At 40.5% G+C, this 16383-nt stretch overlaps 3 protein-coding genes across 3 annotated transcripts; all 3 read left to right on the top strand.

The window, feature by feature from the left end:
• The first annotated feature begins 3372 nt into the window (after positions 1–3372).
• Positions 3373–4188, top strand: LOC123754933 (cuticle protein CP14.6-like). Its single transcript, XM_045737277.2, has 3 exons — positions 3373–3401; positions 3498–3733; positions 3840–4188. The coding sequence occupies exons 1-3, from the start codon at positions 3393–3395 to the stop codon at positions 4054–4056; spliced, it is 462 nt and encodes a 153-aa protein (XP_045593233.2). The 5' UTR covers positions 3373–3392; the 3' UTR covers positions 4057–4188.
• A 3799-nt stretch (positions 4189–7987) lies between these two features.
• On the top strand, positions 7988–9108 carry LOC123755174 (cuticle protein CP14.6-like). Its single transcript, XM_045737652.2, has 3 exons — positions 7988–8083; positions 8337–8572; positions 8763–9108. The coding sequence occupies exons 1-3, from the start codon at positions 8075–8077 to the stop codon at positions 8965–8967; spliced, it is 450 nt and encodes a 149-aa protein (XP_045593608.2). The 5' UTR covers positions 7988–8074; the 3' UTR covers positions 8968–9108.
• Positions 9109–12011: 2903 nt separating this feature from the next.
• Positions 12012–13019, top strand: LOC138369370 (cuticle protein CP14.6-like). The gene is made up of 3 exons (XM_069332609.1): positions 12012–12041; positions 12282–12517; positions 12674–13019. Exons 1-3 carry the CDS (start codon positions 12033–12035, stop codon positions 12876–12878), a joined length of 450 nt encoding a protein of 149 aa, XP_069188710.1. The 5' UTR covers positions 12012–12032; the 3' UTR covers positions 12879–13019.
• Positions 13020–16383: the final 3364 nt, after the last annotated feature.

Below are 16383 nucleotides of genomic sequence, written 5' to 3'. Positions count from 1 at the left end.
GTACTCCCAACCACACGCCTTAAACCACTGAACCACGATACGGTATAAGTAATGTAACCAGGGATTCAACTGAATCCTCAGGTAGGGTCTTCGAGGAATTAACCTGATAACAAATCCTAGGTGCAGGTTCGAATCCTCCTCATGGTTTCAACTGATTTTTACACTGATACATCACGTTAATATGATTTATTTGCTTATTTGAAACGAGCGTAGGGGGGGGGGTAGGGGGTGGAGCTCCAATACCACACCAGAGTGAACGCGGGTAATGTGTGAAACCTTGATTTGGAGACATGTCGATGCCTTAGGATCCTTAGAGGAATCAGTTGAATCCCAGGTTAGGTTACTTAGCGCGTATCGTGGTCCAGTGGTTTTAGGTGTGTGCTTGGGTGTATCCAGGGTGCAGGTTCGAATCCTCCCTCATGGCTCCAACTGATTTCCTCATTAATGCATCATGTTAATGTGATTTCCTTGTGCATTTATATTATTAATATTAATTTAATATTATTATTATTCGTTTGAATGGTGTATGTTAAACTGTTATTTATATTAATTTTAATATTGAAAAGATGTTAGTGCTAGAAAAAGTACTGTAAATAATGATAATAATTATACAAGAATAACAAGTATTATTATAACTTAAATTTGTTAGAAAATTACTGATGCTTACAATAGTATTTAAAAAGTGGCAAGAACTTAACCAAGCCTTCCCAAATAACAGACAGGTTCTTGATGGTAAGATTCACACTACTACACAAATTGAGAGAGAGAGAGAGAGAGAGAGAGAGAGAGAGAGAGAGAGAGAGAGAGAGAGAGAGAGAGAGAGAGAGAGAGAGAGAGAGAGAGAGAGAGAGAGAGAGAGAGAGAGAGAGAGAGAGAGAGAGAGAGAGAGAGAGCGAGAGAGAGAGAGAGTGAGAGAGAGAGGGAAGGAGAGAGAGAGAGAGAGAGAGAGAGAGAGAGAGAGAGAGAGAGAGAGAGAGAGAGAGAGAGAGAGAGAGAGAGAGAGAGAGAGAGAGAGAGAGAGAGAGAGAGATGGTAGATAGATAAATGCAATGCCAGCATGCGTACGCAGGCGTAAAAAAATTAAATACATGTGTTAAATAAAAAAAACTGTCATAGCATGTGAGTTATCACATTGAAGCCAGTACCCATTATAATTGAAGGGTAGTATAAACCTGCTCTATTTAGTGGGGCAAATGTAAGCCACACACCTGTTGAACAAGGTGGTCGTTGTTGCTCAAGAGTGACCGTATCCCCCCTGGGGAAGGTCGCCATGATCGGCGGCTCGGTGAAGGTGTGTCTGCTCTAGTTCGAGCAGACATCTTGAGACATCTTGCGCTCCTTCTCGCATCCTAAGTCTGTTGTTTATATTCTCACGCTTCCTTAAAGCTGCTGGTTGGGTCTCTTACCAGCTGTGGGTCTCTTAGACATTTATCTTTGCGTATGAGTTCTGTGTACTATTCTGACTTGTCTTGTATTGGTGTTGAAGTCCTCTGAAGAGAGTGTGAAGAAGAGGGTCAAGTGGATTTGAAGGTGTTAAATATTGGCCCACTAGGCCAACCTTGTGCAGTCTTGTGATTAGTTTGGCCTTGCGGCTGCATTGGATCCTCGTGTGGGTTCGTGTACAAAATAATAAAAATAGCTTTTCACGCACAAAAACTTGGTAAGTTAATTTTTCTTTCCTTTTCGTGGATGGTACTCAACAATAAATGTAAAACCCTTAGTGCCCTTGTTCATTTTGCTCTTATTTTAAGACGAGGAAAATTTTGAAACATCACTAAGTCTTGGCAGTTAAATTTTTCCCTTTTAATGTTGTTTCATATACGTTAAATATTCGATTAAATACCTCCAATCCATATGAAAATGACCTTGTCTTGAAGACTGTCTACGTATATTTTAGGTTTTATAATTATACATGCATCATGTAAATGCTTTTGTTACAACTTTCATCTTTTTATGTCGGTCTTAGAAAGAGTGGCAGAACCAAGAGCGTGAGCTTCATTAATATTATCTAGTCCCTGTACGACCAGAGACATATTTGAGCTTATGTGGGGATGAGTCTATAAGAAAATGCTCACATTGTTCATACACACTTGCATAAATATATAACTGATCACTCATATACACACACGCGTATGTATATACGCGTGAAATATATGTTTATTTCTTAGTGATTTATACACTAATGAATTGTCCTCCTAATAGAATTTCGCCTTTTGACGTATACTCTACCTAAGGCCAAAAATTGTACTAGAAAATGGTAACGGCTCGTGAAATTGACATATTCTTTAGATTTTGTTTTGGATCCTCTGGTCAGTGCTCAGTTTGGATCCTCTGGTCAGTGCTCAGTTTGGATCCTCTGGTCAGTGCTCAGTTTGGATCCTCTGGTCAGTGCTTTTTCCGCCGGCTTGAGCCGGCGGAAAAACAAATGGGCAGTTTCCTTCGCCTGATGCTCCTGTTACCTAGCAGTAAATATGTACCTGGGAGTTAGACAGCTGCTACGGGCTGCTTCCTAGGTGTGTGTATGTGTGTGTGTGTGTGAAGAAAAAAAATAGTTAGTAGTTAGTAACAGTTGACTGATTGACAGTTGAGAAGCGGCGCTAACAGATGGAATGCATTAGGCAGTGATGTGGTGGAGGCTGACTCCATAGACAGTTTCAAATGTAGATATGATAGAGTCCAGTAGGCTTAGGAATCTTTACACCAGTTGATTGACAGTTGAAAGGCGGGACCAAAGATCCAGAGCTCAACCCCCGCAAACACAACTAGGTGAGTACGTGTATATACATACATATATATATATATATATATATATATATATATATATATATATATATATATATATATATATATATATATATATATATATATATATATATATATATATATATGTATATATATATATATATATATATATATATATATATATATATATATATATATATATATATATATATATATATATATATATATATATATATGTATATATATATATATATATATATATATATATATATATATATATATATATATATATATATATATATATATATATATATATAGCAAATTTTGAAACCAGTTTTCATGACCAAAAGGATTAATTCAAAGACTATATAGATTCGATCAAATTCAATAACACAAATACACAAACACATATTCAAAGATTTATCAATTATCAACACCTGATACAAGAATATGACCTCTGAAGGTCACCACCTTCATGATTTAATGGACCTGACTCTCATCGCTGGGGCAAAAACATAATCACACACTTGGCATCACTGCCTGAGAAACTGGAGCACATATTGGCGGCCGGCAACTGTTTACTCAAATGACTGTATATATACGGAGGTCCAGGGAGGTGCCAGCATCACAGTTCGGCAGTGTCAGACAACATGAAGTTTGTGAGTGTCTGCTGGACTATTTTCAATAATTTCATAATTAAATCTATAGTATGTAGATTTTGAACATCTTTGAACAATTCTGGTTTTCACGTACAGATTATTTTCGCCGTCGTTGTGGCCGTGGCCAGCGCCGCCCCCCAGTACGCCGCCCCTCAGGCACCTACCCGCTATGCAGAGTCAAGTGAAGAGGTGGCCATTCTGAGGCACGATTTTGTACCTGGGGACGCCGGCGCCTACAAGCTTGATGTGGAGACTGCCAACGGCATCGTTGTATCCCAAGCTGGCGCTCCCAGTGGCCCAGAGGGTGCTGTGGTCAAGAGCGGACAATATTCGTAAGTATTATAACGCAGACATTTGGAAAAATAAAATATAAAGTCATTGTCCTTGATAATACAAACGTGTGATGCTGGAGAGTGAAAAATTACTTCCTCTCCACAGCTACACTGCTCCTGACGGCACTCCCGTCCTTGTGAAGTTCGTCGCCGACGAGAACGGCTACCAGCCTCAGTCTGACCTGCTGCCAGTGGCTCCTGAGTTCCCCCACCCAATCCCCCAGTTCGTGCTGGACCAGATCGCCTTCGCTGCTGCAGAAGACGCTGCCGCCGCCCGCGGCAAGTCCTCTGGTCCCTCCGCCAGCTACGGTGTTCCACAGTAAACAACTGCAAGCATTGATGCATCGTCTTGCATCATTTATCTTATATCTGCTGCAATCCAGTGATTTCATCATTATTTATTATGTTTGTTTTATATATACATAAACATATCACAATAAAAATATCAAATAATATGTTTTCGTATTAAGAATCCCCCTGAGAGATTGTGAAATCATGCCTGAAAGGGAAGAAATAGGTCTAAGACAGGATTGTTTCTTTTGAGTATAACATTTCGTGAATATATAGTATGATCTGTTATTAGTTGTTTATGGAAAGTTAATGTGATATTTTACCAGTGAAAATTACAAAGAAGTATACTTTAATTTCGATAACTAGATTATTGATGTACAGATTTTAATAGTTTCTAAACTTTTAATTTTGATATATTTGTACATAAATTTTGCAACCTGTCTTCAGGCCAGGCTCGGTCACTTCTACTGACGCATTCATCAATTTTAACTATCGTATTTATATTTTGAATTTTCTTAATTATTAGAAGCCATTTATACATAATAGAATATACTGAATAGTAAGACTTAACTTAGATTAGGTAGATAGGTTCTGTTTACAATTACTGGATGAAGCATTTACTGAGATCAGTATAATTATCGGGAAGAAACGCTAAGCCTTACCTCCCTTGTAACTATTTGTACTCAGTTGTACATGCTATATACGTCAGTCTGGCAACCTTCAAGAATCTTGTGTTCAGGTTCCAAATATAATTGTGCTCGGTCATATCTAGATTCGAAGAAGAGACGGCGTCTGCCTTTCTCAATTCATTTCTTGTATTTCATTTGGTCAATATACTAACACAAGAAGAATTCTTTGTATGTGTTTGTTGTACTAATGGGTAAATTATTTAAGCCTGTGTCTCCTTGTTCGCTTACAACCCATGCAAAAAAGTTTGTAATTGTGTGCCCTGTCAATTCCTTTAGAGTATCCATTTGGGTACAGTTTTTCATCAAATTCTGGCACATGCACGAGGCTTGCTGGGTTCTCAAATGTGATAAAGGTTGCAGGAACCCAGAAGCATAGATCACTAAGAACTATAAATGACCCAACCAGGATTCGAACCCATGACGTCCAGGATCACACCCGAACGTTCACAGTACGTGACCACAGTATCACTGATCGTCTTGAATCCTGGTTGAGTCATTTAGAGTTCTTTGTATGGCTTCCGCGTTCCTGCAGCCTTTGTTACATTTGTAGACTGAGCGCGGCCCGTGCATGTGTCGTAATTTGATGATAAACTGTACCGAAACTGATCCAAGAGTGTCGTCGGGGGTTGATAAGTCGTGAAGCTAAGTTGTTACACAAACTATGTAACAACGTTCTTGGATGTTTATTATTTTTCTAATTATCAATTATTCTGGTTCTCCCTAAAAATGGCCACCCCGCCTCTCTCAGCTGTACTGTGAGGTAGATAGGTAATGTAGATGCATATGTGTAGTCCCTCACAATCTGGGCGTTTGTGACTGTTGTCAGGTCTGCACAACTGAGGTTCCCTTTGTGCTGAATACCCAGTTGTAACTAAACTTCTCTTGATGATGTCACTGACTGCTTCATGTTTAGCAATCTTTCCCTGTGATTTACGACAGATGAAACCGTGGCGCCGTATTGATCTGCCGACGCATAGCTGCATATACACCGGTGTTGGGTGGAGATAGTGGAGGCAAGGCGTTGGGCATCACCAATACTTAGGACCCGAGCGGAATTATAGATAGCCAACAGGAAGTCCCCAGCATGGAGGATCATGCACAGCTAGGGGTCGTGCTTTGTCCTTCCCTGAAGCTGCCTCCAACATGGCTCTGACAATGTTCTCCACGATGGGGATATCCCATTTTGCCTGTTTGCAGTCGTTTGGAAAAGTTATTCGCAGTTGAGTGTTGACAAGAGTGTCCCACTGGACAGGTCCTTCAGTGAATTTGGGATCATGAATCCCAATGGAGTCTCTTAGGTACTCTGATAAGATACCATCCACTAATTCTCCGGTAGCACTGATAGAGGATAAGAATACAGGCAATGCTATCTGAGTTGCTTTGGGTACCCCTATACCCCAGAGTCTAACTGGGATCGTTGCATTGTCTCATTGGTCATCTCTTAGGAAGAGGTTTAACATTATATGGCTATTGATTTTAGGAGTTTTTCATATTCTGTTAATTATAGACTGTCAAAGGAGCGAACACACTTTACAAAATAGGTAAGCCTGGGCAAAGCCAGGCACCTTGTGAGGAGGTACAAAGCATCGTGGGCTCTCAAAGCCCCCTATTCTATTTTACATCCTCCTCAGGTCGTTTAGCCTTTCTTCGAGGATTATATCAATGGCACTCGAGCCTAGCAGCACACTATTGGAAAGAGTAATCACTGGGAATCTTGGCAAAACGATTCTTACTGCATCTATGACTGGTTGGCTAGATGAGATAATTTCACTCTGATTTCGGGTGAGTCCTCACTCCTCTCCCTTAGATTTCACTAGCTGTAGATCCCTTAAAAGGGATTCCTGTGCCCCTGCCAGGGTGCCATCGTCTAGGAATCCGATGTTGAGTTCCCTGGTCAATCTGCTTGTGACCTCTTTAGCAGCCATGCAAAAAAGGCAAGGGGCATGCGGGTCTCAATACTGGACACCATCTGCGTAAGCAATTTCATGTTTCCCAAACAACAATATCGATTCCCTACTGTAACCTGCTGAAACGAAGGGAAGTTTGTTCGAACAGCTTCCAGTACTACCTCTCTTTTTACCTGGTTGAAAGAAGAATGCTCCTAAGAAGAAGGGTTTAATTATATCTTTAATTGACGTATTATGTCAACACACATGTTTCATATATATATATATATATATATATATATATATATATATATATATATATATATATATATATATATATATATATATATATATATATATATATATATATATATACAGTATGACAATGTCAGCTCACGAGGGAAGAATTAAAACAGGAATTTATATATAAATATATATAAAGTCGACCAACTCAGAACTCTACTGAATTTACTGGGAGATTCCGGAAGCCTCGAACCGGAGCAATATCATTGGTTTTACAGTCGACCCGACCACACTCTGGCATTAGGTACTTGCGTTCACATTCTTACGCTCTTTATTTAATGCGGGGCTTAAGCCCAAACCGGAGCCCAATCCCCTGGTTGGGCACCAGTTCGTGCCCTCCAGAACTTCCCAGTGAATTCAGGAGAGTTCTGGGAGCGTCGAATTTTGAACCACTGTGACCTAGTCGATTGAGGCAGGTGTCTGGGAATCACCATAACGCAAGTTCAAGTCCCTCGAATGCCTCAAAATTATTGTCATTGACATATCACTCTTTGTGATTTCATTGCGATCTGATGTGGGACGTAATATGTGAACGCCATTACTGTAGGCCAGAGTGTGGTCGGGTTGACAATAAATCCTTGGCTAGGCTTTACAGACGAAAAATATACTTATATATTTGTAAAAACATATAAATATATATGATATATAAGTATTACAATAAACTGCGATTACGCCTAAAACAAGACGTTTTATAAATGTCAGTATACCATGTAAATTAGGCTAAACCCAAATTATATATAATTGAGCAATACTGGTATTTTTTCAATGTAACATCAACTACAAGTGTTTATCACTGAATAGCAGTCCTCGGCGTGTTAATGATCTTTAGTTTCGTAACCAAATTTAAACGCATGTTTACAGGTCATTCAAATGCAGATATTCTAAATAGAAGTATAACTGCTATACGATAAACAAATCATGACTCTAAGCATTTGTACCAGTTAGACAGTTTCTGACCCTACAATGTAAACATCATCAAGCTCCGCATATGGTAGCAACAGAAGCCTAATGATATACTTGAAGTTATTACCAAGGATTTATAAGGTCATGTAGAACTGGATTTTATATTTTGAAGGTAAAGCACATTCGGCAACTGCTTGGCGGTCTGGCAGAGTATATATAGGCAAGTCGACGCTGGTGTCTGCACTACATTCATCACTACGCCCAACAACATGAAGTTTGTACGTACTGACCTCTTGTAGCCTTAGTTGTATAGATTATGTCTTTAACATAATGGATACATAACATATGTAAATTGTTCTTGAGTTTACAAACCACTTTATAGAAATTCTTTGTTAAATAATTAACTTAACGAGGTATTAAAAAAATATGAAAAAAAAGATTGACATCGAAGGCATCAAATAGTATGTCAGAATTCTAATAAAAGTCACATAGTGAAGGAGTAAATACCCTAAATATTATCTTTCAACACAGGTTATCCTCGCCGTCGTTGTGGCCGTGGCCAGCGCCGCCCCCCAGTACGCCGCCCCTCAGGCACCTACCCGCTATTCAGAGTCAAGTGAAGAAGTGGCCATTCTGAGGCACGATTTTGTACCTGGGGACGCCGGCGCCTACAAGCTTGATGTGGAGACTGCCAACGGCATCGTTGTATCCCAAGCTGGCGCTCCCAGTGGCCCAGAGGGCGCTGTGGTCAAGACCGGACAGTATTCGTGAGTATTCCAATGATATTGTAATATTTGTGGACTATATGAGATGTTATTGATTTCGATAATTGTTTACACTTAAAATTTGCTAAATCTTTATATAGATTAAGCACTCTAAATTTGCTAAATCTTTAGCAAATTTAAAGTGTGTAATCAAATGCAATTTGAAACACAAAATAAAAGCTTTTCCCCACAGCTACACTGCTCCTGACGGCACTCCTGTCGTTGTGAAGTTCGTCGCCGACGAGAACGGCTACCAGCCCCAGTCTGACCTGCTGCCAGTGGCTCCTGAGTTCCCCCACCCAATCCCCCAGTTCGTGCTGGACCAGATCGCCTTCGCCGCTCAGGAGGACGCTGCCCGCGCCCGTGCTCCTTCTGCCAGCTATGGCGCCCCTCAGTAAAAGTAGCAACAAAGGAAACCTGTCGATCAGACAACCAAATATCAAACGTTACACGATAATTCCTTCTGATCACCAAGAGTAATTTATTACTTAAATATTATTTATGTCTTGGGTATGTAAATAAAACTGATACAATTATGACATTTTGTTTTATGACCATAGAAGAGTTTTCTATATTACCGTTTTTATTATTGTATTATTATAGCAAAAAATATAAATACTTACCACAACCTGTCAGGTTGTGAGTTTACAGTTGTTACTCACACCCACTGTAAACTTAATACTACCTTACGACCATTTTCATTAACTATCCAAAAAAGGTTTTGTACCACCTGGTCTTCATGAAAAGACCGAGCTTCATTTTTTTTTCATTTAAATATATTTTATGTCCTGTCTAAGTTCTGTCAAAATTCTGAAGGCTAACATCTCCTACCGATGACTCCTGAAGTCTGCACACTAATTTAGTTACCGCGGTTTATCTCGAGTCTCACTGGTCATATGAGCGATCACAGCGCCCTCACTACAGGTCACATGAGCGATCACAGCGCCCTCAATACAGGTCACAAGAGCGATCACAGCGCCCTCACTACAGGTCACAAGAGCGAGCACAGCGCCCTCACTACAGGTCACATGAGCGATCACAGCGCCCTCACTACAGGTCACAAGAGCGATCACAGCGCCCTCACTACAGGTCACAAAAGCGATCACAGCGCCCTCACTACAGGTCACATGAGCGAGCACAGCGCCCTCACTACAGGTCACATGAGCGATCACAGCGCCCTCACTACAGGTCACAAGAGCGAGCACAGCGCCCTCACTACAGGTCACAAAAGCGATCACAGCGCCCTCACCAAGGTCACAAGAGCGAGCACAGCGCCCTCACTAAGGTCACAAAAGCGAGCACAGCGCCCTCATAACAGGTCACAAGAGCGAGCACAGCGCCCTCACTACAGGTCACAAGAGCGATCACAGCGCCCTCACCAAAGGTCACAAAGATCACACTGACAATTTACTCTTTTTCTCTGCCCCAACAATTTCACGTCTTGTATGCTTCAAAATGTCGTTGTTTCTACTTAACTGTCCATTTTACTTTCATATTGGAGACCAGCAAACACCTCTTTTTTTCCCCCTTGAACATTCCATTGTAGTGTATGTTGTGATAAACTATACAAGCCCGGGGAATGAAAGTCTTCACGCTGCGATTCATGTTTCCCAAAGCCAAAGTCGAGGATGTCAGCTGGGTCACCCATCCAGAGATGGTGTTAAGGTGACTGACCAAATGGGTTATAACAATTATCATTGTCATGATAATTCCCAGTCATATTAAAAATGTTTTTTTCACTCAGCTTTGTATTTTACTGTTATGATGTAAAGAGCATTCACGTAATAAAATCTTCGGAAATCAATTACTAAGTGTAAAAAAGGGTACTATTTACCATATGAATGAGTTATTGGCAAGGATAACCTTCATTACAGTGCACGCTTTCGAACAGTGCACGGACAGTGCCGGACAGTGCACGCGACACATGCTCGACGAGTACTGGGATATGTCGGTACGGTCACACAGTGCTCTCCAGCACCTCGCCTTCTCTACCTGTCACAACGTCACAAAATTGATTTACTAAATTATCCGAACCTAACCTAACTGACGACTCCCCGAGAATGTTGCGACGCTCTGTGATTCACAGTACGGCATATTTTGACGTTGGCGTTTGATGCGTTAATATACGATGTATTATTCGAGAGGACAGGTTGGAGAGAGCGACTTATATCCCAACTATTGAGTCTACATCATCACTAATGCAGGAGTAAAATAAAGCGCCATCTTTTTCCCGAAAGAAAGTCCCGAAAGGGTAAGATTAATAATTCTAACAAGAATCATCTCAATATTTCTTACGTTTTTCTTCACTGTCGTGTGTAATTGAAAAATTAACTCTCCATAGTTCATTTTTTACATTTTTATTTAAGGTCTGATGCCTAGAAGCATTTCGCCTGATTCTCACATTTTCAAAGACATTTTTATGTACTCAAATTCATGATAATATTTGATTTTGGGTGAGGTGATAGGATTCAAATGATTTGGGTGAGATGACAGGAAACAAATCAATGGGAAAAGACAGAACACGAAACAATGGATATAAATAAGGTATACAATTTATCTGCTTGCTTCTGTGCTGGTTTGGGGTCTTGAAGAGGGTAGAATGTAATTTTGCGTTACTTGGATGTTTATTGCTAGTTTTGACTTTTTGATGTGTAGGGCCTCGCTGATGTCGAGCCTCCTGTTCGCGTTGTATCTGTCGATAATATCTGTGTTGTTTGTAAGATTTCTCTGGAGATGGTCTGGTTATGTGAAGACATTATATGCTCCTTGATGAAACCACTATTGTTTATGCATTGTTAATCGCCTAGAAAGACACATTGTTGTCTTGCGTATTTACTGAGATCTTTGGGGCTGACAGTCCCCAAGTGGGCATGTGAAAGTCGTCTATACCTTCACATGCCCACTTGGGTATGTTTTATATAAACACATATAAATATATATGATATATAAGTATTACAATAAACTGCGATTACACCTAAAACGAAATGTTTTATAAATGTCAGTACACCATGTAGACAAAACCCAAATTATATATAATTGAGCAATACTGGTATTTTTTCAATGTAACATCGAGTGCAAGTGTTCAACACTGAATAGCAGTCCTCGGCATGTTAATGATCTTTAGTTTCGTAGCCAAATTTAAACACATGTTTACAGGTCATTCAAGTACAGATACTCTAAATTTAATATAAATATTATATGATAAACAAACCATGACTAAGCGTTTGTACCAATGAGACGGTTTTGGGTACTACTATGTAAACATCATCATGATCCACAAGTGGAAGCAACAGAAGCCTATTATGTACTTGATGTCATTACCAAGGATTTATAAGGTCATGTAGAACTGGATTTTATATTTTGAAGGTAAAGCACACTCGGCAACTGCTTGGCGGTCTGGCAGAGTATATATAGGCAAGTCGACGCTGGTGTCTGCACTACATTCATCACTACGCCCAACAACATGAAGTTTGTACGTACTGACCTCTTGTAGCCTTAGTTGTATAGATTATGTCTTTAACATAATGGATATGTAAATTGTTCTTGAGTTTACAAACCACCTTACAGAAATTCATTGTTAAATAATTAACTTAACGAGGTATTAAAAAATATGAAAAAAATTGACATTGAAGGCATCAAATAGTATGTCAGAATTCTAATAAAAGTCACATAGTGAAGGAGCAAATACCAAAAATATTATCTTTCAACACAGGTTATCCTCTCCGTCGTTGTGGCCGTGGCCAGCGCCGCCCCCCAGTACGCCGCCCCTCAGGCACCTACCCGCTATTCAGAGTCAAGTGAAGAGGTGGCCATTCTGAGGCACGATTTTGTACCTGGGGACGCCGGCGCCTACAAGCTTGATGTGGAGACTGCCAACGGCATCGTTGTATCCCAAGCTGGCGCTCCCAGTGGCCCAGAAGGCGCTGTGGTCAAGACCGGACAGTATTCGTGAGTATTCGAATGTAATTGTAAAATTTGAGGACTATATGAGATGGTATTGCTTTCGATAAAAGTTTACACGTTAAATTTGCTAAATCTTTAGCAAATTTAAAGTGTGTAATCAAATGTAATTTGAAATACAAAAATAAAATAATTTCCCCACAGCTACACTGCTCCTGACGGCACTCCCGTCGTTGTGAAGTTCGTTGCCGACGAGAACGGCTACCAGCCCCAGTCTGACCTGCTGCCAGTGGCTCCTGAGTTCCCCCACCCAATCCCTCAGTTCGTGCTGGACCAGATCGCCTTCGCCGCTCAGGAGGACGCTGCCCGCGCCCGTGCTCCTTCTGCCAGCTATGGCGCCCCGCAGTAGAAGTAGCAACAAGGGAAACCTGTCGATCAGACAACCAAATATGAAACGTTACACGATTTTTTCTTCTGATCACCTAGAGTAATTTATTACTTAAACAATATTTATGTCTTGGGTATGTGAATAAAACTGATATAGTTCTGACATTTTGTTTTATGACCAAAGAAGAGCTCTCTATATTACCTTGTTTATTATCTCATTATTATAGCGGAAATATAAATACTTATTACAACCTGTCAGGTAGTGAGTTTACAGTTGTTACTCGCAACCATTGTAAACTCAATACTGCCTTACGAACATTTTCATTAATCATCCTAAAAGGTTTTGTACCAACTGGTCTTCAAGAAAAACCGAGCGTCGTTTTTTTACCACAGGTCACAAGAGCAAGCACAGCGCCCTCACTACAGGTCACAAAGACCACACTGACAATTTACTCATTTTCTCTGCCGCGACAATTTCACGTTTAGGATGCTTAAAAATGTCGTTGTTTCTACTTAAGTATCCATTTTGCTGCATATTGGAGACCAGCAAACACCTCTTTCCTCCCCCCCCCCCCTTGAACATTCCATTGTAGTGTATAGTGTGATAAACTATACAAGCCCGGGGAATGAAAGTCTTCTCGCTGCGATTCATGTTTCCCGAAGCCAAAGTCGAGGATGTCAGCTGGGTCACCCATCCAGAGATGGTGTTAAGGTGACTGACCAAATGGGTCATAACAATTATCATTGTCATGATAATTCCCAGTCATATTAAAAAAAAATTTTTTCACTCAGCTTTGTATTTTATTGTTATTATGATGCGAGTATTCATGTACTACTAATCTTCGGAAATCAATTACTAAAAGAAACAAGCAGGTACTATTTACCAATTGAATGAGTTATTGGCAAGGACAACCTTCAGGACAGTGCACGCTGTCGGACAGTGCACGCTTTCGGACAGTGCCGGACAGTGCACGCATTCGAACAGTGCCGGACAGTGCACGCGACACATGCTCGACGAGTACTGGGATATGTCGGTCCGGTCACACAGTGCTCGCCAGCACCTCGCCTTCTCTACCTGTCACAACGTCACAAAATTGATTTACTAAATTGCCCGAACCTAACCTAACTGACGACTCCCCGAGAATGTTGCGACGCGCTGTGATTTACAGTACGGCATATTTTGACGTTGGGGTTTGATACGTTAAAATACTATGTATTATTCGAGAGGACAGGTCGGAGAGAGTGACTTCTATCCAAACAATCGAGTGTACATCATCACTAATACAAGAGGTAATTATAGCGCAATCTTTTTCTTAAAGTCCTAAAACATTTTAGCGATAGGATTATTACTATATTTTTCCACAATTCATGTGACCTTTAATATTTTGAAGACCGTTTCTTAACGTTTATTTTGAGCTCTGACAAAGCTGCCTGATTTTTGATGTGATGTAATGTTGAAAGGGCTGATTAGATTCTGTAATGATCAATTATCAATTTGTTTAATTAAAAAAAAAAAAAAACAGAATATGGTGAAAAGAATTGTGCAGCAAAACTTTTCTGTGAATCAAGTCGGGCCCTGAACAAACATGATTCCTAAACAAGGCTGGTCTCTGAATAAAGATGGTCCCTAAACAAAACTGGTCCCTGAACAAGTCAGATCCCTGATCAAGGCTGGTTCCTGAACATATTAGGTCCCTGGTCATGCAAGGTCCCTGAACATAGAAGAAAGAACTATGAAACAAAGCAGAGCGATCTAGACCACCTTTCCATGAAAAAATAAAAGACGAAACAAATGAGATACATTCACCATATACAAGTCCAAATACTTGGGCTCAACGGTAGAGCGACGGCCTCGCTTCATGCAGGTCGGCGTTCAATCCCCGACCGTCCAAGTAGTTGGGCACCATTCCTTCCCTCCCTGTCCCATCCCAAATCCTTAGCCTGACCTCCTTCCCAGTGCTATATAGATAGTCGTAATGGTTTGGCGCTTTCCCGAAAATTCCCTTCCCTTCACCATATACAAGATACTTCGAGACCTTCACTTAGCGGACAAAACCAAGAGGAAACCGTAATATTCATGGCATTCCGGTGAGGTATTGTGATGCAAGAAAGCACTTATTATTATTATAAGAAGGCAATAGTGTCAGACATTGCAATAGGGGACCCCGTGATTGAAGGCAAGATACGGAAACTAACGTTCACCCTTCAAGCACATTCGAGTTCATTTGGGAGAGAATATTATTAAACTTTCTTGCCACATGGCTCATGTTGAAGACACTCGCTACACATGCTTCAACACATAATCTTAAGACATACTACATACATATCATTCTTCATAATCTGAAGAAATCGCACGCCACAGAGTGGCATATTTTAAGTTAACTAGCCTAACTAGCGCTCTAGACCTCAACGCCACGGCAAGGTAAAATCAATGCAACCTGGTGTAGGGCTCTAGCTTAGGAATACTAAATGAGCGGGTTCGAATCCTCCTCATGGATCATAGTGATTTTATCTCTGACACAGTCACCTTATTGTGGTTTCATTGTGCATTTAATGAGAAGTGTTAGAGGAGAAGTACAGAGAAGCAGAGTGCGTGGGGAGCATGCTTGAAACCCTGATTGGGCTTGAGTTGTAAGCCTTGGGAATTTTAAAGGATTCAGTGGGATCCCCAGTTGCATTGCTTTTTACCATGTCGCTGGGCGGTGGTCTAGGATGCTAGCTTGGGAGTATCAAGTGAGCAGGTTCAAATCCTCCTTAGGCCTCCTACTGATTTTCTCATTGATACATCACGTTAATGTGATTTAATTGTGCAATATCATCTATATAATGCCCATTCACCCACTTATACACTTCGATCACGGACCTCTACCTCTTCGCCTACAGAAATAGAAAGTAAAACTAGTTTGTTCAATCTCTCTTCGTATCGAAGGTTTTTAATTTGCAGGATTGACGTTGTCCTCCTACCATGTTGTGAATCATTTATTATTCTATTTTTTTTCAAGATGTTTAACTCTACCTGACTAACGATCAATTGAATATGCTAAACAAGGGTTAACAAATATCTTTCTCACATTCTTTAAGCACCCTGGCATTGTTCTCCCTTGGAGAATAATGGGAAGCTGCACTTTCTGGATATAACAGTCACAGAAAGGAGCGGAGGTTTTCACACTGCAGTCTACACTAAGGAAACAAACATACGAATGTGCCTCAATGCTAATAGTGACTGCCCAGACAGGTACAAGAGGAGTGTTGTCAACGCTTACGTCGACCGTGCTCTCAGCCATAGCTCAGGATGGAAGGAAGTCGATGAAGAACTCTGTAGGGTAAGGCAGGTCGTAGTCAACAACGGCTTCTCTAACGGTTTCATTGAAGACATCATAATAAGAAAGGTGAAATGTCATGCAACCTCTGAAGAGTCAACCAACACAATACTTGTACCCCCAACTAGACTATTTTACAGGAACTTCTTTTTGACGGCTCAAAAAACGGAGGAAAGGGTCCTGAAAGATATTGTTGACAGGAATGTT

This window comes from Procambarus clarkii, chromosome 28 (assembly GCF_040958095.1).
Source record: "Procambarus clarkii isolate CNS0578487 chromosome 28, FALCON_Pclarkii_2.0, whole genome shotgun sequence".
NCBI lineage: Eukaryota > Metazoa > Arthropoda > Malacostraca > Decapoda > Cambaridae > Procambarus > Procambarus clarkii.
Note: the sequence above shows the minus strand (reverse complement) of the source record. Positions and strands in the feature narration are given on the sequence as shown.